Consider the following 25,038-nt stretch of genomic DNA (forward strand, 5'->3'; position numbering starts at 1 on the left):
CCCCCCCCTCTCCCCTCTTCCATTTCCCCCTGCCTATATGTACATTTCCTCCCACCTCTCTGTCCATATTCTCTTCTTTAAAAATGGCTCTGAGCACTATGGGGCTTAACTTCTATGGTCATCAGTCCCCTAGAACTTAGAACTACTTAAACCTAACTAACCTAAGGACGTCACACAACACCCAGCCATCACGAGGCAGAGAAAATCCCTGACCCCGCCGGGAATCGAACCCGGGAACCCGGGCGTGGGAAGCGAGAACGCTACCGCACGACCACGAGATGCGGGCTATTCTCTTCTTTCTTTCTTTCTTTCTCTTTCTCTGGCAGTAAGCCTTGTTTATTGTTACTGTAAGTTCAGATCCTATGGTAGTAGAATTCTTACGATAAGCTGTTGTTATGGTAGGCCAAGTTTGAGTGTTTGTGAAATGGCTTCTGGTGCAGTACACCACTAAGACAATTTCTCTCTGCCACTATTGCACAGCTATGCCGCAGGGTCAGGTAATAAGATAGGAGAATGAAGGTTCTACAACATTCCAACAAATTAGTGACAAAGCCACACCAATGAGTTAAAAGCGTTTACTTATCTTTGTGACTTGTTGAATAACAAGGCCTCCAACACTGCATGTACCATAATAAAAAATGTCCCTCAATGGCTAAGTGCAAATAACCTTTGGCAAATTTCTCAGTACATAGCAAATGCAATTTACAACAACTGTCTGTTCACTTCTAAGAGTTCACTAAATGATGTTCCCTGTCTAATTCAGCCTCGGATGATGATCTATAACCAAGGGGGTGAGAGCTGCTTTTCTATCTTCCAAGCAGGCTTCTGTCCACTGTTGTCGGTCACTGGCGTATTGTACTCTGCCGGCAATTGGCTGAGGTGAAGTTGATTTCTTCATACTCAGCACCACCTGCGGCACTGGCAAAAACTCGTGCAAGTGGCAAGTCTCTAATTGCACTGGCACCAGCTCAAATCTTTGCACCTGTGGTGCTTTTTCCCTGGTTATGTCTTGTTCTGATGACATAGCATACAAAACTGACTGCTTAAAATACTGCTTACATTCATCACCTGCTTTCTGTGCAGTTGGCCATTCCTTATGTTCATTACCGAAAATAAGTAATACTGCTACTTGTCAATTTAAGCCATCCGCATTTCTGTGCTTCTTCCCAAGTTCATGCGTGACTTTAATATCAAATTCACTTAGTATTACTGCCCATCGCTTCTATCTATTAGAAGGATTCTTTAACATCAACAACCATTTTAATGCCACATGATCTGCTATTACTCTACACTTTTTAATGTACAGATAACATCTGAAATATGTGATTCCTTAAATAAGGCTTAAAATCTCTTTCTCCATTGTGCGATAATTTCTTTCTGCAGAATTTAGTTGTCTTGATGTGTAAGCTACTGGATGTTCTATGGCTTCTACCTCCTGTGACAGCACACAGTCAAGTGCTGATGCATCACATGATACAACAAATTCTCTATTAAAATCCGGAAAGACCAATATTGTACTCCATCTTAAAACTTTTTTTAGCTCCTCAAAAGCATGCTAGCACTATTCTGACCACACAAATTTAGTCCCTTTCTCAACAATTGTGTCAATGGTGTGACAATACCGCAATCATTTTACGAAGTGGCAGTAATAGTTTGTGACTCCTAAGAACGATTGCAACTCCTTTACATATTCTGGTATGATAAATTCACATACAGCTCCATCTTTACCTACAATATGACCTACGTATGCTACCACTTCCATCACAAAATTACACTTTTCTCCACTCAAAGTTAACTTCGCTGCTTTTAATCTTATGAATACTTCCCTTAATCATTGAGTACAGTGTTCCGTACCACTCCCATAGACGATCACGTAATAGAGAGATACTAGACACTACCACGGTTTTAAACTTCTGAGTACTCCGTCCAACAATCACTGAAATGTTGCAGTTACATTTTTTAATCCAAATGGCATTGTTTTGAATTGGAAATGTCCTCACATTGTCGAAAATGCTGTTTGTGGCAATCCTGCAATGCAACCTCTATTTGATGATAACCACTCCTGCAATCCATTGCTGAAAAATATTTGCATTGCCCTGAATGGTCCAAAGTTTCTGTGATGTTTGGCAAAGGGTAGGCGTCTTTTATGGTTTTCACATTTAGGTGTCTGTAGTCACAACAAAACCTACATTTTTGTGTTCCATCCACTGATTTTCTTTTGACACGATGGGTATTCCTGCCCTCCAATGCTCTATTACTTTCTTCAATAATCTCATCTTTCAGCTGTCAATTGAGAAATTCCTGCAAAATTGGCAGCAAGAACCTAGGTATCCTGTATAGTTTGTAGTAGACTGGTGATTCGTTCCCAGTTGGTATGTGGTGCTGTGTAACATGTATACCTGGTAATGGCCCTTTTGAAAAAAATAAATCCTTTTTTTCCATCCATTCCATATTGCTTCCCATTAGGCACTTCAATTTTTCTCTTAATCCAGTTTCAATGGTGTCTGGCAACTGTCTGTGGCTGACACCCCTCTATGTCCCATTCTTCTTCCTCCAGGATATCCATATTAGCGATTACCAGCCCCTTTGTTAATCCTATGTCCTCTGCGCTAAAATTATCTACATAAGCAGGTACCTTCTTCACACCCTTTATTTCTTTATGCATACAATACCTCTTTTAACTAAGCAAATCGTATCATCTAATACTTTCCTCTAATGGTTCCATCACCTATTGGCAAACTAGAATCAACAATGATCCCAAGTGATTTCCCAGTATCCTTAGGTACACAATCGTGTGAGTCAAGTCTTAGTGTGGTCATTCATGGTGACATCGCTACACCAAATCTAACTCAAAAATTTTTCCATCATGTTCCACACTATGTTGCGAAGATCAATAATGGCACAATGCTGACTTAAGAAATCTAATCCCACAAACATGTCATAGCCGTCACTCATGTGTGGCAAAATCTCTCCACACTGTTTAAATTGAACTGTATCCAGGCAAAAGTTTGTGTCCATCAATCCTCACGGAGTGAGATCTTTATCCCTCACTCCAAGATACCTGTATCGTGGTGAGTCCCATTGCTTACGTTTCACCAGATCACTACTGGTGACTGACACATGCATCCCTGTGTCCAATAAACCCTCAACCCAGTTTTCCTACTATTCTACCTATCTCACAATCCTCCTCTTCACATGATTTCATAGCATCCAATCTTACTGGGAATGACTGTAATGGACCTGGAGTTACCACTTGTAACTAATGCCTTATTCTTCCCCATTGCTCTACTTCTAAAACTATTACTTCCTCTCACTTAATCCACAATGGCCTGAGGCTGATGACATGCCTCCTTAAATGCCCGTTCATCCACACCTGAAACATTTATACTAGCTGCAAACACTATCTGTTTACCCTGTACTCTAGTTGACAAATCAATATCCTCACACTCTATAGCTCACCACAAAATCCGTCAGACCTCCTGTCCATACATGTCCTGCGATTTCTGCATGAAACCACTTTAAAAAATTGTTTTACAGTTCCCATATTTTTCTTAGTTATTACCCCTAATTGTTCCCAAGCAAAGCTCCCTTAAGAGCTTCTGTATGTCATACATAAGTTTTATCTTACCCTGTTAGTCTCAACTTTGCAACATTCAATAATTCCTTATCAGACCAAACTTCCATCTGTGCCATATTTCTGAGGTCTCCCACAAAGGTCTGCACATTCTTGGTTGCCTTGCCAGAAAAAGGAGCAATTAAACTTGTGATTGACAAATCTACAATCCTTTGTGATGACTGTGATTCTACGAACCCATGCAGCTCTGTGTTATTTGCTGTTAGTCATGCTACCTTTCCTAACAATACGTATACTACTTCTGGCTCCGACATCTCGCGTCTCTGGCACTGTCAAAGCTTTGTCCTTGACAACATTCATTTTGAGAACTAACATTCACAAGACAAGAAAACAAAATCTATTAACTTCATTCTTCCATCTAATCATAAGCCAACTCAACTCCCAAGAATTGCCCAGCCATATGCCCCCAATGATTACAAGTATAACATTTTACTTGAACTCTTTTTGTACAGGGCACTGAGTGACCCTCAAGGTTCACATCTAACAGGCTCTAAACAATCAGAACTTCCATTACCTCTAAAACTAGACAAACACACTTTTCCTCTACTTGGAATAAAATCTACTTTACAAAATGCTGTCAAAACTCTTCTCTATGACCAAAATACAATACACAATTTTTTGGACTCATCGTACCATAGGCTGTAGGTTCAGACATTGTTCTAAGATGGCGATGTCAATGATCCAACATCAATCCCTTTGATTGTCTCCTATGGAGAGTGAAATGAGCATCAGGCCGACAGTGGATTTGTTCAGCTAACTTCTTTATTCTGGCCATCAGCGTAGTGCATCAGGAAGAGCTTGGTGGAGGCACCCAGTCTCCTCTCATGTGAAACAGTAGACGTCTGGCATTGCTGACAGTGCAAAGAGCAGAGCCAAGCAAAGCATCAGTCAAATGACGATGTCGGCAATGTCTCCGGCTGCAATCATGATGACAGCGTGGCACAGCAGGCGATGGCCATGTTCGTAATTGGAGCACCGAATACATCATCTTTCAGATAAGCCAGAAGTCACATGGATTAAGATCAAGTGATCTGGACATCAGGTGGTAGAGAAATGATGAGTGATAATTCTAGCAATTCTGAAATGCCTCTGCAACAGCTGCTTCACTGGCTGTGCTATGTTCAGGGGAGTACCATCTTGCATAAAAATAATCCTACTCACACATCAACACTGTTGAAGGTTTGGAATGATGCTGATGCGCAAGACTCTCGTAGCATTTACCCATGGCAGTACTGGTCACAGTAGACGCAGAACTCATTTCCTCAAAAAAATATGGCCCTACGATAAATAATGCCAACATCCTGTGGTGAGCAAGCTGGGATTTTTTTACTTTGCCTCTTGTTTTGCCATCTGCCTCCTTGAAATTCATTTTTTTTTTCACACTTATCTAATTATCCACTTATCTAATTATCATTAACATCTGTGAGTATAATCTGCATTTTCAAAAAAGAAAAAGGTTGGCCCTTAGTCTTAAAGAATATACCACCAGATTAATTTTGTGCTTAGTTTTATGTATGTAATTGATTTTCTAATTTATTTTCACTATTCCTAGTTAGTAACTTTCATTATAGGGCAAAATCAGTAATTGTTTCATAACTTGAATTCTAGTGTTGACTTATAAACAAATATAAATTCTGTACAAATTATAAACATTTGAAAAACGAAATACTAGTAATTATAAAGTATCTATTTCGCCCCATCCGAAAACATGTTAGCAAAGTCAGCCCTTAATTTATTCCAAAGTAATTAACAGTTTTGTCAAAATTAGTGTTTGTATAATGATATTTGTTAATTTCATGATTTAAATAAATAATTCAGCCTAACTCTTGTGGTATAAGAAACTGTTAAAAAGTTAATTTAATAGTTAAGTTTTAATTGTAGTTCCTGTAAATTGAACTTCAAACAATGTGTAGTTTCAGTACCTATTATTGTGGGGATATATAAAAGCCTGATTTTTGGTCCCGAGTCAGTCAGCCCACGGCCAAGTTTCAGACAAGAAACCTGTGTTGGTTATAACAACAACAATGCATCAACTTAACTGTGAAATAAGTGCAACACAATTAGGCTATGTGTTAAGACAATAACAGCGTCTGTTCGATACACACTGCAATATTCTGCAAGAGTTGTGAACTGTGTGGTTAGGTTTTTACTGCTTTTTGATGTACAACAGTAAACTATTGAAGCAGTATGTGGATCTTCACTTGCAACCTATTAATGAGACTTATCGAAAGTTAAACAATAGTGCACTGGCCATATAACTGTGTATTATTGGGGGTTATGAACATTAAAAGTAAAGAACTGTGAAACGCAAATGTGCACCTGTCAGCTACATCATTTGAAGTAGTCAGTGTTGATCTTCCAACCCCATTTTTCAGCCAGTGTAGCAATGCAGTAAGTCGACACCAAGGAAAACAAATGAAGAAATAAAGCAAGCGAACAAGACAATCCCACACCACAAAGTCATCTTCGCATAATGAAGTGGTACTGGTTGATGTGTATGGGGATTTTCCGTTGCCTGCATCCTGCTATTCTGCTTATTGACATGTCCCTCTACTTCGATGTGAGCAAGAAATTTCAGAGCAAATGTTTGTCTTGCTGACAGGTCAGTAGGAAGTATCTCTTGAACATGAGTTGTTTTGTATGGATAATAATGCAGGGTGTTTCATAGGATTTTATGCACCATTGTTGCACGCATGTCCAATGCTAAGGTAATTCCCCACACACTGAATGTTGGCGCACCATCGCTCAACTCCTTTTGCAATGCTGTGGCCACATCTTCGACAGATGTCTGATCAATTGCTTTCCTCCCTCTAACTCACTGCACTTCAAAAGAACATGTCTTCTAGAATGTTGCAATCATTTTCTCTAGACATTGGACCAATGCCTTTTTTCTTACTCCTGAGGGTCCAGAACTTCTGCAGAGCTACTGGTGCACAGTCACCATTTTTGTAAAAGAACTTTACCAGCAGCGTACGATCCTTTATGGAGACAGTCATGTTCGGTGTCTTGAATGCAAACTGAGGAACAGCCATGTGCCACCTGTGTATAGGCGCACATATTCTGACACTTAATAGTGCCAGCTATTAGTCAAATTTCCATGATTTTATTTTTTGTTCCATGGTGTTTCTCCCTGTGTCAATAACATGCTGTTCAAATTTGACATCATTCTGAGCAGTGGTTCTTTTCCCACAGCATTTTTAAAGTGGAAATTTAATTATAGACACACTATGTATATAATTATATGCCAAATGGCACTCCAGAAGGTACATAAAAAAATGCATGTATTCAAATGCAACATTGTGCCAAAATTTCAAAGTAATCGGAAAAAAACTTTCAGAGATTTACAATTTTGTACAAATGAACATTTACATGTTTGTTTATATAGATTAATGTAAAACAAAAATAAGCATCCACAAACTTCGTATACATATGTCACAGGTGACATCTGGTGACCTGAAAGTTGTCGTACTAAATGTAAGGACAGCAGGGAATCAAGTTAACACAGACACATCATAGCTAGAAGACATGTGACATCAATCTACAGCCGGATACTGCCCTGTGCTGTCTGGGTCATGTTGCCTCTGTTGAGCATACGGTCAGTAATGTAAATACCTCACAACCTGAAATAAGAGTCCCATCAGCAGCTGACAACATGTATATTCTACTAAATCATTCCTCATTTTCTGTTTTGTAGAAAAATCCTTTCTACCTATAAATGTTTTTTTCATTGCTTTTATATATTGTAGAATATAATTTTGTTTTTAAATTTTCAGTAAAATGTAAGAAACAATCAAGGCGCACACAGCACACTAGAATTTTTTTAAAAAGTTCTAATTCACTGTAACTTCTATGTATATCACCTAGTTCTCTGGTGGTGTTCTTACTTTAGTATGATATTGCTTTTTTCACCAAATGGCATCTATGATTTACAGGAACGAACAGCATGTATTTTTATTTTTACTTTACTTTAACTGCAAAAAGAATTGGCAAGGATTTTAATAGATTTTATGTAGTAACTTAAATTTTCCTTTTCCTTTCCCTACTGTATGGATAATGTAGGCCTGAAATCTATAAAGATTATCACAATGCCGATATTGTCAGAGATAGATTGCTTGGTTGGATTGGAGAAGGGACCAAATCACATGGTCATCAGTCCTTCCGACCTTGGAATAACTAAAACCGATAAAACCTCACACTATAAGAGGGAACTACAATGGCTATAAAATTACGAACTATTGATAGAGAAGGAAGGAAGAAGGCGGAAGAAGAGGGAAAGAAAGTGACTAATGACGGGCATGCAGGAAGAAGCACAGGTAGACAAGATACACACTCAAGATAAAACAGACCCATAAGGAAAGGAGTGGGAAGGCAGAGGGCAGGGGTGAACCACCAAGCCCAGTTGAAGCCAGTCCAATCGGGGCGAAGGGGGGGAGCAAGACGGCCAGCCATCCCCTCCACCCACTGATAAGTTGAAGGTCCCACCCTTAAATACAGATCCCGGGTTCGAGTCCCGGTCGGGGCACACATTTTCAGTTGTCCCCATTGAGGTATATCAACAACACCTGTTGGCAGCTGCGGCTTTCAATTAATTATCATTTATTCTAGAGAAGCTGCACAGTCATCAATGGTATCTGTTCTTTCGAGAGCAGTTATTATCTTCATACATAGTTAAAGGCTACCTGGCCATTGACCTTCGTCTGTGTGAATGTGCACAGTTTGCCCGAACTCTTACGGGAATTATCACCTTAGTGTGCGTGAGTAATGAGTGGACGGGCAAATATCTATTGGGCACATTACGTATGTAGTTGTGGACAGTTGGGAATGTGGATCTCACGGGAAGCATGCAAGGGATAAGTCCCTGCAGTTGCATTATTTATCTGTGTCCTCGGTGGCTCAGATGGATAGAGCATCTACCATGCAAGCAGGAGATCTCAGCTGTCCCCATCGAGGTATATCAACAACACCTGTCGGCAGCAGAGGGTTTCAATTAATTATCACTTAAATGAAGCAATAAAAAACCCCAGAATGCAGAAATCATAAAACTAGATCAGGCACTGAGGCATTGTCGGCTAACGCCATGAGTAGTGAGTCAGGAAAGCTAAAAGTTCGTTGCAGGGTGGCTAAGTTGGGACAGTCCAGTAAGAGATGAACCACAGCCAGCAGACAGAGAGGGGGTCTTCACAACGGAGGAGATAACTGTGAGTCAGCCAATGCGAAGCCGGCAAAGGACGACAAAGGCCTTACGAGAGGCCCGTAAGGAGGACCGCCACATAGTTGTAGAAACCTTTATTGCCCTGAGCTTGTTTGGCGAAGAAATAGTGTGCCATTCTGCATTCCAAAGTCCCAAAACCCAACATTCTAATGCCGAGCAAAGGTCTATTTCCGGAATGCTAATAGCAAGAGGTGGTCTGTTAGTAGCCAATTTAGCCAGTCAATTTGCAAGTTCATTGCCAGGGAGCGCCACATGGCCTGGAGTCCAAAGGAAAACCACTGAGCATCCACGTTGATCAAGGAGAGAAAGGGAGTCCTGGATAGCTATGATCAATGGGTAACGAGGGAAGCTTTGGCCGATAGCTTGCAAACTGCTCAAGGAGTCATTACAGATAGTGAAGGACAGTCCTGAGCAGAAACGGACATGGTCCAGTGCATGCAAGATGGCTACCAATTCTGCAGTAAAACCACTACAGCCATCTGGCAAGGAACAAAGTTCTGTGTGTCTCGCATAAGTGTAAGCATAACCAGTGTGACCAGCAACCATGGAGCCATCAGTATATATCAATTGCGAACCCTGGAATGAATTGAGGAGACAGTAGAATTGGTGGTGAAGAGCCTCCAAAGGGGCAGAATCCTTTGAATTGATGGAGAGATCAAGACAGAGCTGTGGCTGAGAGACGCACCATAGAGGGGTATGTGCGTGACCAGAGAAAAAGAGGTGGTAAAGGGAAGTGCTGGAGCTCATAAAAGAGCAACTGAATGCTGGCAGCCACGGTAAGCCCACTTTGTGGCCACCGTCGTGGGAGGTTGATCTCCGTGTCTGGATAAAGGAGACCATAATTAGGGTGCTTTGGGGTGCACCAATTGCGGAGCACATAAGATATCAGCTCTTGTTGGCACAAAACTCGCAGCGGTGGAATCCCCACCTCTGCGAGAAGGCTAATCACGGGGCTGGTCCAGAAGGCACCAGTCGCAAGCCGCAAGGGTCAGTATACAACGGTGGCCAGCCACTGATAAGTGGTGGAGCATTTGGTTATGTATCCACTCCGGTCCAGGAGCCGCGTCGGGACAAAGGGTGAGGGCGCTGGCGAATTCCCACTTACTAAATGGGGCATTATAAGGCTCCAAGCAGCGAGAAACAAAAGACAAAGGCAGTTGTTCTGAGCATTCTTTCAGGAGGAGGAACATGGGTGGATATTGAGTCGATGCGGAGGCTTGAGCATAGTGTTGAGCAAAATGCTCTGTGACAAAGTCCGGATGGGTAAGGACAACACCATGCACAGAAATTCCTGCAATTCTGGTGGGAGGATGATGGCCAAAAATTCACCCGAGTTTTGCCCAGATTTGTGAAGAGCGTGTGTGTGGTCCTATGGTAGCCACATATCGTTTCCAGCAAATCCATTTCTGAAATTTGATTAGGTAACAGGCCCAGGTGCGGAATCATTTAAATATCAGAAGGAGAGCAGTAGAAGGGTGCCACTTGAAGCGTTGACGAGCACGGTGGCAGTCTTCTATGGAAGCAGCAATTTCCGGAGTCCACCGAAGGACCATCTTCCGATGGGGGAAACCCAAAGAAGAAGGGATGGCTGAAACAACAGTGGAAAGAATGGTGGCAGTCAAAGTCTGAGTAGACTCACCAATACCGCTGTGTGGTAGTACAGGGGGGATGGTAGCAGAGTAGAAGGCACCCCAATCAGCTTTAGAGAAGGTCCACCTGGGAGGGTGACGGAGTGAGATACACTGAAGAAAGATCAAAACAATCGGGTAATAATGGCTGTCACATAAGTCATCGTGGACACCCCACTGAATGGAGGGAAGAAGATCGGCACTGCACATGGAGAGGTCAATGGCAGAGAAAGTGCCATGTGCCACACTAAAGTGTATGGAAATGCCGTGTTTAGTAGACAGAGGTCAAGCCCTGCCAGAACAGCTTCTACTGTCCTACCCAGGGCAATAGTCGTGTGACTACCCCAGAAAGGGTTGTGGGCATTAAAGTCCCCTAGAAGCAGGAAGGGAGAAGGGAGTTGTTGAAGAAGGGTGGTTAGAGCAAGGGATGTGGGCGGTCTGTCAAGTGGAAAGTAGAGATTACAGATTGTGATTAGTGTCACCAGATGGACCCTGACAGCAATCGCTTTCAGAGTGGTATGGAGGAGAATCCATTTACTAACATTGTCCTTGCAGACCAAGGTGCAAACACCACCAGAAGCCTGCAAGGGGCCAATTTGGTTCCGACAAAACACGTAACCCCGAAGGGTGTGTGAGTAAGAATTGACAAAATGGGTCTCCTGGAGAGCAATGCAAGCAGCAGAGTAGGAGGAAAGAAGGGGCTGCAACTCAGGAGGTGACTCAAATATCCATTACAGTTCCACTGGAGGATTCTCAAGCTGGAGTCCAAATGAGAAGGGAATGGACCGGAGCCAGTCACGCCGCTGAGTCACCATCCATCACCAATAAGGATGGGGTAATGTCCATATAGATCGGGTCAGACTCTGTTGGTTCCTTGGCTGGGGGAGGGGAAGACGGCACCTCGGGGTACAGGAGAGGCCTTGCCCTTGTTCTTGTGTTTCTTTCTTCTCTTGTGAAGGAAGAGAAGGGCAGACTGCAGCGAGGTTGGGCACAGAATTACACCTGGCAATCTTGGCACCCATCGGCCATGGATCGCGTGGCCGAAGTGGAGCTGCAGATCACCTTTCAGTAGGGTGCCGGGATGAGGAGTCCCAGGAAGGAGCTCCAGTACTGGCAGCTGCTGATGAAGGGGGACACTTCTCCGGTGGGGGAGGGGGAGCAGCACCCGAAGGGACGGGTATGGGTACTGATGGGGAGTGGGAGAGTGAGGGTGAAGCAGAAGGTGTGGGGCGAATGGGATGGGTCTGGGAAGAGGAGGGGGTAGGAGGGGGAATGGACATAACTGATGCAAAAGTGGAAGTTATAGGCATGGGATGGAGCCAGTCATACTTTCGACAAGCCTCGGTGTAGGTACGTCGACCTAAGGTCCTGTACTCTTGACTCCGTCGTTCTTTCACATACACCAAGCATGCTGGCGAGCATGGAGGATGCTGCGCATTGCAATTTACGCACACTAGTAGGGGAGCACAGGCACTCCCGTCATGGACGGAGCACCCACAGTCACCACAGAGGGGATCATTGGTGCAACGGGAAGACGTGTGTCCAAACCGTAAGCATTTAAGGCATCTCATCGGTGGTCGAATGTAAGGTTTTACATCACACCGATACACTATCACCTCGACCTTCTCGGGGAGGGTATCCCCCTCGAAGCCCAGGATAAAGGCGCCTTAATCGGTGTGATTGTTTTTAGGGCCTCGCTGTACACAGTAGATAAATCAGACTCATCACTGCTCGAGGTTTGCATGGAACTCCTCATCAGTTTGGAGAAGAAGATCCCAGTGGAAAATGATGCCCTGTACTGAGTTCAAAGCGTGGTGGGGTGCGACGGAGACTGGGCTGTCACCAAGATGGTCACATGCATGCATGGAGTCAGATTGGGCAGCAGAAAATGTCTTTATAAGCAAAGAACCAGACCGCATTTTACTCATGGATTCCACTTCGTAATACTTATCTTCAATTGTCTCCAAGAAAAACAAAGGCTTGGTCATGGCAAAACTTTCGCTATCTGTCCTGGTACAAACCAGGTACCAAGGGAAAGGTTTCAACCCAAGCCAGTGAACTTGACCCTCTTCCCAGGGGGTGGCCAGGGAGGGGAAGGCTGAAGGACCAGAAGGAGACTCATGTCTTCTATCATTCTTAGAGACGGCCACAGAATGGGCAGGATGTTAAAGTTTTTGTCGCTTCATGTTCAAGGCGTCCGCCCTAGTACCACCCACTCCAACCAGGGGCTCGCCCTGTGGAAGTCACCCAGCCACAGCAAGGGCCGTCTGGCATGGCGGCCATTGCCAGGAGTTCTGATGCCCCAAAGTGATGAGCATCACCTCCTTGGCATACACGAGGCATTAACAGCTCAGGTACTAGCAGTGTGATTCCTGTGTTGTAAGGGGGCTCAGCCAAGTGGGTACTTAACAGCTTCACCACACGGACTGGCTTCCATGCTGGTGACCTAGCAGGAAGGGGGGCCAGGGTGCAAAGGGAAAATGGAGGGGAGGGGGAGAGAAGCCTGTACCATGGAAACTACCTTGGGAGTTCATCCCCAAATGGTTCACGCTGAACGGGAAATATTGGAAATGGAGGTCAAACCTGAAGGGGACCAAAAATGCTGAAAAGGAGATGGAAACAGCAAACTAAGCAAGAGCACATACCAAAACAAAGCCCGTAGGATAGCCAGGTCGATATAAAGTAGTCCACCAAGAGGGAAAGGATGGGGGAGGGAAAAAGGAGCAAGGACAGGGAAGGAGAGAAGAGGGACAGGAAAGCAGTCTAGAAAAAGGAAGGAGACTTCAATAGCTCGGGGCCCCGTGTGCGCCACACGCGTATCCCATAAGGAATTGTGGGCCACCTGCGGGTCAGAGATAGGTGATACAAAAATAAAAAGCTCACATACTTTGATTTCTTTCATTTTCATAATGTTACATGGGATCATATTTTGAGATAATTCATAAAGCCAAGTTAAAGTTTTCTGGGATCAAAAGGGTGTAATATGAATTCAAGGAACATCTTGCATGCAAAGGCATGTTTAAGAAAGTGAGAAATCTGGTTACTGATTAGCGGTATATTTATTACTTAACACTTTCGCTGCGGCATCGGTGCAGGCGCGCAACTCTCCAGTGCGGCCCGGCAACGTGCGAGTGCGGGCTGGTAACACTCTGAAATGGCAGGTACCGCTCGGAGCCGATGCTCCTAAGCACACCTGAGCTACAGGCCGAAGTCAAGACCTTGTAATATCTGTAGGATCATGTTCTATACTGACTTAATGATGACACCTTAGACACACTACTTCAAATAAGCTTTGACTGTATTGAGGTCATGTTTTAAAATCTGTTTGCTGTCTGACACCTATACGGGTCACAGGCGTCATTCAGATGTTTGTGATTTGTTGATAATGTAACAAAAAATACAATTCACACAAGTGACAAATCCACTGCATTCAGGAAAAATTTGGATTAGAAAACGCAAATTCTTAAGAAAGAAAAAAAGAAACTGGATTCATTTGAAATTATATATACTTCAAATGCGCATTTTTAAGATTGACTCTGATAGAGGTCGTCAATTTAGTAGCATGTTTGCTCCTGGTATGAGAGAATTACCCATCTACATTTATCATAGACACCCAAGGGACGCTGGACGTGTAGAAATTAGTAAGCGAAATACACCCTATTTGGAGGCTTCTCTCATGTCCCCCATTACTTTGATTGCGGTGCTATTAAAACAAATTTAGCGCAACAAATTCTTTCGCAAAAAACTGAAGTGAACGCTTTACAAAGCAAAATGTCAACTTTAACATGAAACAAAACCTCATTATCTGAGTACTAGATAAAAAAAGTTCTCACCTTTCACATCATAAAAAGAAACTATGCAATTCAAAAAAATTAAAAGAAGTCGTCTTTAATAATCGTAATTTCCTCGATATTATCACGTTTTTGCTACTTCTGGGAGATTATACAGCAGTTCAAGCAGTATCCAGGTTTGTCTGGGCAGGTTGTACACTCATATGGTGTATAAGTGCACTTGCCCTGTTCCGTGCACTTCTTACACCGTTTCCTCATAACTTGCTTCTCCCCTGCAGTAGCTTCCCGCTTTTGCACAACGTGTGTTTATTTGTGATGTTCCTTGCTCACATTTCGTGGAACATCAATTAATGGAAGGAAGCCCTTTAGAATGTTCATTCTGTAATCGTACAATGTCATTTTATTTCCTGAGTATTTGTTGTGCAGATATAGAGAATTGAAAACTAACATGTCAATGACATGAAAGAATAGTTTTTTCGGACAGTGGATAGTCTTTTATTTACATAAATTATACGATAACATCCGATCTTGGTTATCAGTCCCAGACATACAAGCATTGTACCTAATAATAGGCAAAGGTTTCGTGACTATTTGCTGGAGCACATTCCTCACTTGCTTCATATCATTTAGATGTTCTGTGGAAATGTAGGAAACCTCTCGTCAATCCTTCCATTTTCCAATCATAACTCCATTAGAATACCGCGCAATTCTCTCTCCTCTCCCAAGTTTTGCCGAAACAGTGTCTTCGAGGGTATATTTCCCATTTAATTTCAGAGCACACCTGTGGAAAGTTAGGTTCAACAGTGTTGTAGCTAAATGGAAACTGTTATATAATTGTCCAAGTAAATGTGATGACCAACATGCAGCTTTTCTGCCATCAAATGCAAAACGACCTTTTCAGCGTGACCTTTTCCCCCCTCATATCTACACTACTTCCCCTGTACACAGTGCACTTATTTATGAAACCATCTGGATTGTTGAGCATGTACATCTTAATGCCATATTTATTACATTTGCTTTTTATGTACTGTCTAAATGACAATCTTCTCCTTCAAAGAATCATTGATTCCTCTATTGATAGATCTCTTCCCGGGTAATACACTTGAGACATTCTCGTGTCAAAATAATCCAATATAGGTCGTATCTTATCTAAACGATCATCTGGAAGTGGATTTTTTGCAAAATGCAGAGAGCATAATACGATCAAATACCGGTCTCTGCTTATACTCATCGCTATTCCTCTATTCTCAAACTGTGGTTCTTTCTTCCAGTGGTCTTGTAATCGAGGATATTTAACATTACCCATATGTAACGAAACACGCAGGAAAACTAGTAATTCACCTATTCTTAGAGGTTTCCATTTACAGATCCTAGATCCCTCCTTTGTATTTTCGCTCAGCATATGTTGACTGCGTTATCGTTCGTTTCGTCAACTACAAGTTGCAACAATTCGTCTGTTACCAATAATCTGAAGAAATCCATAGGAGAATTGCCAGCAGGATGAATTTGCAAAACTTCTTCCTTCATCAATGGGTGATACTGCATATTATGTGGTTCTTTATGCCAGGACTCACCTGGATTATCTCCATGTGACAGGTCGGGCACTTTTTCGTCGTTGATTTCCACACAATTGTCGTGATCCGTATCGTCAGATTCGGAACTGTCATGAAACAGATACAAAAGCTTTGCTTCCATGCTATCATCACTCTGCAATTCTTCAGCAGCCTCTAAATGACAATCTCTGTGGTATGCCTTGTCCTCACTACACAGAAAATCACTGTCATCTAGTACACAAAGTAACTGTTCCTCTGTCAATTTAACACTTTTCCTGCTCCTTTTCACATTGGAAGGCCCAGGTGTCGGTTCATTAGCCGCCATTACGAACAATATACGTTTGATAACTGACCACACAAAACAAACGTTTACATGCTTAGATGCTAGCTTAGACGATGCAACTAGACTCAGTAATCCGACAATGTGTGCGGACGCTTATAAGCGTCAGCCGCAACGAAAGTGTTAATGAAATTTATTATAAATAATATATCTCTTTTTAGGCAATGGCTTAGCTGTGTCATGCGTAAATGTGTCTTGTAACGATATCTTGTGGACTTTGCTGCACACAGATTTACAAGTTTGTGACAAATTTGGAATGTGTAACTTTGAAAGAGTGAAGAGTTTGACAGAGCACTGAAAGACCTAAGTCGAAACAAGGCCCCGGGAGTAGACAACATTCCATTAGAACTACCGACAGCCTTGGGAGAGCCAGTCCTGACAAAACTCTACCACCTGGTGAGCAAGATGTATGAGACAGGCAAAATTCCCTCAGACTTCAAGAAGAATATAAGAATTCCAATCCCAAAGAAAGCAGGTGTTGACAGATGTGAACATTACTGAACTATCAGTTTAATAAGTCACAGCTGCAAAAAACTAACGCGAATTCTTTACAGACGAATGGAAAAACTGGTTGAAACCAACCTCAGGGAAGATCAGTTTGGATTCCGTAGAAATGTTGGAACATGTGAGGCAATACTGACCCTACGACTTATCTTAGAAGAAAGATTAAGGAAAGGCAAACCTACATTTCTAGCATTTGTAGAGTTAGAGAAAGCTTTTGACAGTGTTGACTGGAATACTCTCTTTCAAATTCTGAAGGTAGCAGGGATAAAATACAGGGAGAAAAAGGCTATTTACAATTTGCACAGAAACCAGATGGCAGTTATAAGAGTCGAAGGACATGAAATGGAAGCAGTGGTTGGGAAGGGAGTGAGACAGGGTTGTAGCCTCTCCCCGATGTTGTTCAATCTGTATATTGAGCAAGCAGTAAAGGAAACAAAAGAAAAATTCTGAGTAGGTATTAAATTCCATGGAGAAGAAATAAAAACTTTGAGGTTCGCCAATGACATTGTAATTCTGTCAGAGACAGCAAAGGACTTGGAAGAGCAGTTGAACGGAATGGATAGTGTCTTGAAGGGAGGATATAAGATGACCATCAACAAAAGCAAAACGAGGATAATGGAATGTAGCCAAATTAAGTCGGGTGATGTTGAGGGTATTAGATTAGGAAATGACACACTTAAAGTAGTAAAGGAGTTTTGCTATTTGGGGAGCAAAATAACTAATGATGGTCGAAGTAGAGAGGATATAAAATGTAGACTGGCAATGGCAAGGAAAGCGTTTCTGAAGAAGACAAATTTGTTAACATCAAGTATAGATTTAAGTGTCAGGAAGTCTATTCTGAAAGTATTTGTATGGAGTGTAGCCACGTATAGAAGTGAAACATGGACGATAAATAGCTTGGACAAGAAGAGAATAGAAGCTTTAGAAATGTGGTGCTACAGAAGAATGCTGAAGATTTGATGGGCAGATCACATAACTAATGAGGAGGTATTGAATAGAATTGGGGAGAAGAGGAGTTTGTGGCACAACTTGACCAGAAGAAGGGATCGGTTGGTAGGACATGTTCTGAGGCATCAAGGGGCCCCAAATTTAGTATTGGAGGGCAGCGTGGAGGGTAAAAATCGTAGAGGTAGACCAAGAGATGAATACACTAAGCAGATTCAGAAGGATGTAGGTTGCAGTAGGTACTGGGAGATGAAGAAGCTTGCACAGGATAGAGTAGTATGGAGAGCTGCATCAAACCAGTCTCAGGCCTGAAGACCACAACAACAACAACAACAACAACAACAACAACGTGTTCAAAATAACAATAAGTGTAGTGTGATTCTTATTATTGCAATGGTGGTTAAAGATAATTTCACAGCTAAGGGGAAAGAGTGTGATGGTTGCGTGTGTGTGCACACTTTCCTGGAATCTCTCTGTTTATAGAAGTGACTGCCTCATAGTCCGTTATGCTGTAGGTGCCACTGATCTCAACTTCAGTGTCTATCACGAAGCTTTGTGTAACGAAGATTAAGTCTCCCTTAGGCTCCACAATGATACCTTTTCCAACTTATCTGTAGTAAAGTACACTCCAGAACATATTTCCCCATTTGACTATTTAACTGCAGTGATTGCTTCATGAATTAGATCTGAATTTTTATTATCAGAAACGACCATTGTATTTTGGATACAGGTATATTCTTCACTGGTATGCCAGTGAAAATCATTTTTTTTATTATTATTTTGTCACGGATGTTAATATTCTGTTTATTTCACAGACAAAGTCTGATAGTGTGTGACTAATCTCACATAGTTACTATTTACATAATGTTGCAATGTCTTCATAATAGAACCAACCAATTTCTATATTATCAATAATATCAAAGAATGTGAATGTTACAAAACTACTGACTTCTTCGCTGTAGTAATGTGGTTTGTATAAGTAAATGTTGGGAAGTTATTTTATGCACTTCAGTGTATACATATCTACATCGTTGTGGAGCGCGTAAAGCAGTAATGTAAACATATCACTTACAAAAACTTACCATACCTCAATAAAATACTTTTTCCACCAATTTCATGCTTCCAACTTTCAATAAATATTGGTGCCACACTATCAAAAGTGAATATAATCATACACTTAAGGAATTATCTGCAACTCTGGCTTTAATTTATCCATAGACATATTTATTAATTATTTTTTAGATTTACCAGTGACAAGACCGCCTTCAGACAAAGCAAACTGTTTTAGACTTTTAGGATCACGTGATGTCTCTAAAACAGCTTCAATTCTCTTAATTTTCTCTTGCATAACAGGTGAAACAGGAACTGAAACAAAAATGCAACATATGTAATTACTTACTATCAGTATTGTCAGACTGAACCTCAGACATTAGTAATAAATAAGCTCATTGCAACTGGGTGCTCTATTCAGAATTATCTACTAAAATAACCAAGCAAATCTTTGTGGAAAGCCCATTTAAACTCAGCACAAAGAGACACAAACTTCTACAAGTAATTTATGTTTTATGGAGTAATGGTCAGACATTCCATAGCTACTTTGTCAAAGCTGAATACATTGGGCCAGCACTACAATTACACTGGGATGAGGGGTTGAGATAGGTGGAACAGATCAAGGGAGAGATAATACCAGGAGTGAGTGGGACAGTTGTACAGGGATGACTGTGACAGCTGGGAGGGAAAAGCAGCAGGTGCATAGGAAAGGAATAAAAGCCAACAACGAACACTGCCTCTGATAGTCCATATCTCCATCCAAGCGTGAATCTTACCCACTCTCATCTATCAACCCAACCCCCCCCCCCTCTCCCCCGACTACCTTTCAAGGAGTTCATTACCTCCATCTTGGTCTAGCCCTCCTTTCCCTGGTCCCTTCCCACAACCATAAACCTCTCAACAAAATCCAGCAAAGTTCTCTTTCTTGTTTATGGGCCTATATATTACATAGAATGGTGATTTGTTATCTTATCTCTCTAAATTATTTATGTTTCACCAGGGACTTTAAATGAGCGAACTTCTACATCTAATCATTGGAAAAGGTAATTGTTGTGGTGCATGGGGCTAAAGTCAGAACAGTGCTAAGTTATCGATACTGGTGAACCTAGAATGATATGTAAGTAGTGGAGGAAGTGAGTCAGGAGACTTGAACGCAGCTGTATATTGCTATATGTAGTTTGAACCCCCTTGTATAATTTTTTTGTCTTTTCTTGACTCAAATTTAATATAAGGAGCAGTCAAATGCAAACAAGGCAGCTGGGTCAACAAAAATACTCTACTGCCTGATCAAAGTGGTGAGTCTTTCACCACAATCAGACTAAGGATCACGTTTGTAATTGGTAAGCCAATGCTTGCAAGATTCTGTATGTTTGGTATGGTAGGTATTGATCACATGCTGTTGTTCATGAGGAGTCCTGCAAGGCATGATTGACATAAAATTTATGTAGGACATATTTTATTGTTTCAGCACAATGTTCAACGTACAATTGTTCTCACACATGATTCAGAAAATTAGTCACCAAATGTCATGTGACAATGCAACTTATTTGACATAACAAATAGTAGTTAACTACACTGAGTGACTGTAAGCTGCAAAAAGAACATCTGTATATAATTTATTCATTCGAAGTCCAGAGAGAATGCCAACAACAGAGTCTACAATTCACAACTACATCTATACTCCGCAAGCCACCCGTCTTTCACAAAATACATGCAGGTGGAAGCAATACATTGATTAACTCTTCTATGAACGTAGGCTCCCAGAACTTTAAAAGTAAACCACACTGACGCAGACCATCTCTCATGCAGCATCAGCCACTGGAGTTGGCTGAGCACCTCTGTGACACTTCCATGCTTAATAAATGAAGCTGTAACGAAACAGGTTGCTCTTCTTTGGAACTTCCATATTTTCTAATCAATCCTATCTGGTACAGATACCAAACTGATGTGCAATATTCAACTATTGGTTGAACGAGTGTTTTGTAAGCTATCTCTGTTTTTGAGGGACTACATTTCCAGTGGATTCTTTCAATGAATCACATTCTGGCATCTGCCTTACCTGCAATTAATTTTATGTGGTCACTCCACTTTAAATCATTCTGTATACATACTCCTAGATATGTTATGGAAGTAACTGCTTCCAGGAATCGTTCTGCAATCATATAATCATACAATACTGAGTCTTTCTGTCTCTGTATACATGTGTGACATTTGTTTACAATAAGGGTCAATTGCTACTTCCTGCACCAAGCATCAATTCTCTGCAGGTCTTCCAGCATTTCACTACAATTTTCTAGCCTTGCAACTTCTCTGGAAACAACAGCATCATCCACAAAAAGCCTCATGCTGCTTCTAATGTTGGCTAGTAGGTCATTTATATATACTGCGAAAAGTAATGGTCTTACAATGCTCCCGTGGAGTACGCCTATTATTTTCATATCTGAAGGTGTCTTTCCCAAGACATGCTGTGTTCCATTTGCTTAGCAATCATTAAAATTTTAGAAAGCAGCCTACAGTTTCTGCTTCAGCCTGTTAATGTATAATTTCATTCATTCTGCTTCCTAAAGGTTCTCCCCTGTAATATGATTTACAGAACACAATGTGGGAAACAAGTCGAGTAATTGTACTCCGTTTAGATGCTAGTAAAAATTGATGCATAGCTAAAAAGTTTACCTTCTCATCATGCAGGAACTAATAAATGTAATCATGTAAATTTAAGAAAGGAACTGCATACCAGATTAAATTAAGCGACAACTTCTGCAGCTCACAAATGAAGTACACGCATAGATGTAAGATATAACTATATAATGAAGATAGTTAAACAATAAAAGAAAATCTCAAACGGAACACTCAAGACATTAAGTTTAGTTTGCTGAATTTTTGTAAATAGACACAAAGTCACATTACAAATGATTACCAAAATTAATAACATGCCTTATAGCAACTGAAAATTATCCCATAAATAATGGACGAATTTTATACACCTACCATACAGTATAAAATGCACATGAAAGAGAAATTAATCAAAACATTACTAAGTTTCAGTGTATCTACATTGCGAAAATCATATTCAGAATCAAGTCACACAATTTTGTAGCAAGTTGTACTTAATTCTGTAAGCCAATTAATAATACCATCTCAAACAAAATTGTTTGCTTCAATGTTAATACAGTGGAGTGAACACTGTGTGAAAAGTAACAAGTTATACCGTGCAAAAATATATCTACATGAAGCACTTACTGAAAACAATGTTACTGGATGTTATAATGTATGAAGTTTGCTTATATGTTTACATGTATGTTCATGTAAACTATACCATTTCGAACACGATCAAATGACAGTTAAGTACTGCCCCTATTGGAAAATTTCTGAAAAATTTCCTGAATTTTCTGGTAATAAAAGAAGTACTTCAGTAATTATACATATAAAAAATTGCTTGACACAATGGAAGTACTGGTTGCACAAGCCTTCGTAGCACACTGTCACACAACGGAACAATACACACCGATGAATTGACAAGGGATTATAAATATAGTGGATTACCTTCTTCGAATGTAAGTTCCTGCTCCTCATCGTCACTGGGGGCAATATCCTGCACATGGTTGTCGTCTTCATTCGTAGTTTCTTCATCAACTGGCACAGGTCCGCCGTCTTCATTCGTAGTTTGTTCATCAACTGCACCACTTACGCTCGTTGGAACGACTAAGTTGTCATCAACCTCGTTTGAAACAATATTTTCTTGATCGTTGTCATTGTCAGCATGATCCTCGCTTGCCACCGGAGGGTTAACATCTATTTCTTGTGACATATTTAGAAACCTTCCTCATGATCTTCTGTCTAGGAATCTACCCAAGGCACGTTGATTTGCGATAAGACGGTGGCTACACAGAACAATAAAATAAGCTACTTACTGCCAAGTTGCAATGAATAACAGCAAAGATAATGTCAATTTTCATTCTTTCCATTGATTGAAACAGAAACCGAGGCAGTTTCCGACATTCGTAGTAAGTTGTACATTTTCTAAATTACACAAGCCAAATAAAAACAACAACATGTCAAATGCCGCTGCTAAAACAGCTGTTTGTTTATCGATAACGGCTTAACTAACATTATCGATTTTAATCGTACTAATCGATATTCCTTAATTTCCAAAAATATGACCTTACAACTTTTCTTTATTATTATTTGGCTTTGGATGGGGAAACAAATTCATATACATACAACACTACAGCTATAGCTAATCACCGTATAGTCATTAACAATGTTAGTTATCGTAATTATTTGCATGTTGCATGTTGTAAGCAGGAAAATGGTTTAAAGATAACTGTTTAGGAAATGAGAAAAAAACAGTATGGATGAATTTCAGCCACGTATCGAATAAAGTAAACCCCAATATAGTTTTGAAACTTGGTGACCAGAAGATTTAATAAACTTCAAACACAAAATTTTTAGGGATCTGGTTAGACGAGCATCTAAAGTGGGATAAACATATTGAAATGCTCAATAAAAAGCTAAGTAAATGCTGCTACATACTCAGAATGCTGAAAAACTGCTGCCGTGTAAAAACAGTAATATGTGCTTATTATGATCTTATGCGTAGTCTATTGCGGTATGGTGTCTTATTTTAGGGTAATTCAAGTCTGGCAAACCGGTCATTCATTATTCAAAAACGAGCATTAAGAATAATGAAAGGGGCTGCACCAAGGGAGTCCTGCAGGGAAATTTTCAAATAATGTCGCTTCCACCTTTATATATCTACGAAAGTATCTCCTTTTTATAATCTCACCCCCAATTTTCTTCTTTAAATAGTGAGTGCCATGACTGCCCAACAAGATACAGGAATGATATCCACAGAGAAACACACAAAACAGCCCAATATCACAAAAGTGCAATATATCACCCCAAAATCCTTTTTAGTGCTCTTCCCTTAAGCATAAAAAGATAGAAAAGTTTTACATTTTTAAAAATGAGCTTAAAAATGTTATTAAGAGAATGTTTTTACAGTGTTACAGAGTACATGGATTTTCAAAACATAGTGACATAGTGGTCAATGATAATGATAATTCATATTTGAACAACTGTATGAAAATAGTCTGCCTGTACACACTAGGATTAACTAATTATTGCTTGTTCTGTTATTCAGAGTGGTCAATGATAATGATGATTCATATTTGAATAAATGTTTGAAAATAGTCTGCCTGTATACACTATAATTAATTAATTATTGTTTGTTCTGTTATTCTCTACTATAGTGGTCAATGATAATGATAAGTTATATCTGAAAAACAAATGTATGAAAATAGGATGCACTGTAAATAATTAATTATTGTTTGTTTTGTTATTCTCTACTACATGCTGCATGAAATATATATTTATATGTTTTACCACCGTAGGCCTATGTTATTAATTTACTGTACAGTTACAAACTCATATAATGTAACATGACAACTCCTATATCATTGTATATGATAAAATGGATGCTCAATAAATAACAGTTAACAATAATAACCTCTCCTTAAGACGTGTGAGTCTGTTGTGAAATTATAAAACTTTTCATCAGTTAAAAATATGGTAACAGGCCAACTATTTAAACGATTTCTTAATTTTTTAAATAGTGGTTTGTACTTAACTGTGTGCAATTTTCTTTCCTTTTCTCTCTCTCTCTGTCTCCCTCGTAAAACACACACACACACACACACACACACACACACACACACACACACACACACACATCATACAATTATAAACTCAAAAATTCTGCCATGACATAGAAGGAATTGCCACGCAGACACGATTTCAGTTCTGAAATTAATTTTATTATCTTATGGGTAATTATGCTGGGAATGATGTAACTACAATATAAACTCACACATGTGAGTCTCTTTATTGAAACTCAACCAGTGACTACTATACATCCAAATAATAGCAACATAAATTCTACTTTGTTAAAAAAAACATTCTTTGCTGCACCAAAGCTCCTTTCTCTGTCCCTCGGTCTGTTTGTGTGCACACTACCTAATGCTGCCACACCAGCTGCCCCCTTTTTTTTCTTTAAACCGGATGCCCTCAGAGTAGTGTGCTACTGAAGATTGTCAGAAAAGTGCCAGAATCGTGTTGTTGAGATTCTTCCCCAACGAGGTAGCCAGGTTTAAATTGCTCTACCGAGACTGTTTCATGCTTACCATTTTGTTCAGTTGTGAACGCGTTCTTCCCTTTCGTCAGCACTTTGTATATACCAATATGTGGAGTCCATAATGGTGGTCGTAAGGCGTCGACTCTGAACCAGACATGTTATGGCCATATATGCAGTCGCAACATGTTTGAGCTCAATTGTCATGTGAACTCAGTCATTACTTCTGTCAATATTGGCTGAAATGTTGC

The 25,038-nt window shown here is 40.5% G+C and overlaps 1 protein-coding gene across 1 annotated transcript in view; it reads right to left on the reverse strand.

Annotated features, from left to right (window-relative positions):
• LOC124776487 (TBC1 domain family member 20) overlaps window positions 1-22,731 on the reverse strand; it is a 119,001-nt gene extending 96,270 nt beyond the window's left edge. Inside the window, exons 1-2 of the mRNA XM_047251503.1 lie at window positions 22,201-22,731; window positions 18,856-18,972 (exon numbers count right to left, since the gene is read on the reverse strand). Coding sequence (XP_047107459.1) covers window positions 18,856-18,972; window positions 22,201-22,465 — 382 coding nt within the window. The 5' untranslated portion in view covers window positions 22,466-22,731. The remainder of the gene's footprint in view (window positions 1-18,855; window positions 18,973-22,200) is intronic.
• Between the last annotated feature and the right edge of the window lie 2,307 nt (window positions 22,732-25,038).

The sequence above is a fragment of the Schistocerca piceifrons genome, chromosome 2 (assembly GCF_021461385.2).
Source record: "Schistocerca piceifrons isolate TAMUIC-IGC-003096 chromosome 2, iqSchPice1.1, whole genome shotgun sequence".
Lineage (NCBI taxonomy): Eukaryota > Metazoa > Arthropoda > Insecta > Orthoptera > Acrididae > Schistocerca > Schistocerca piceifrons.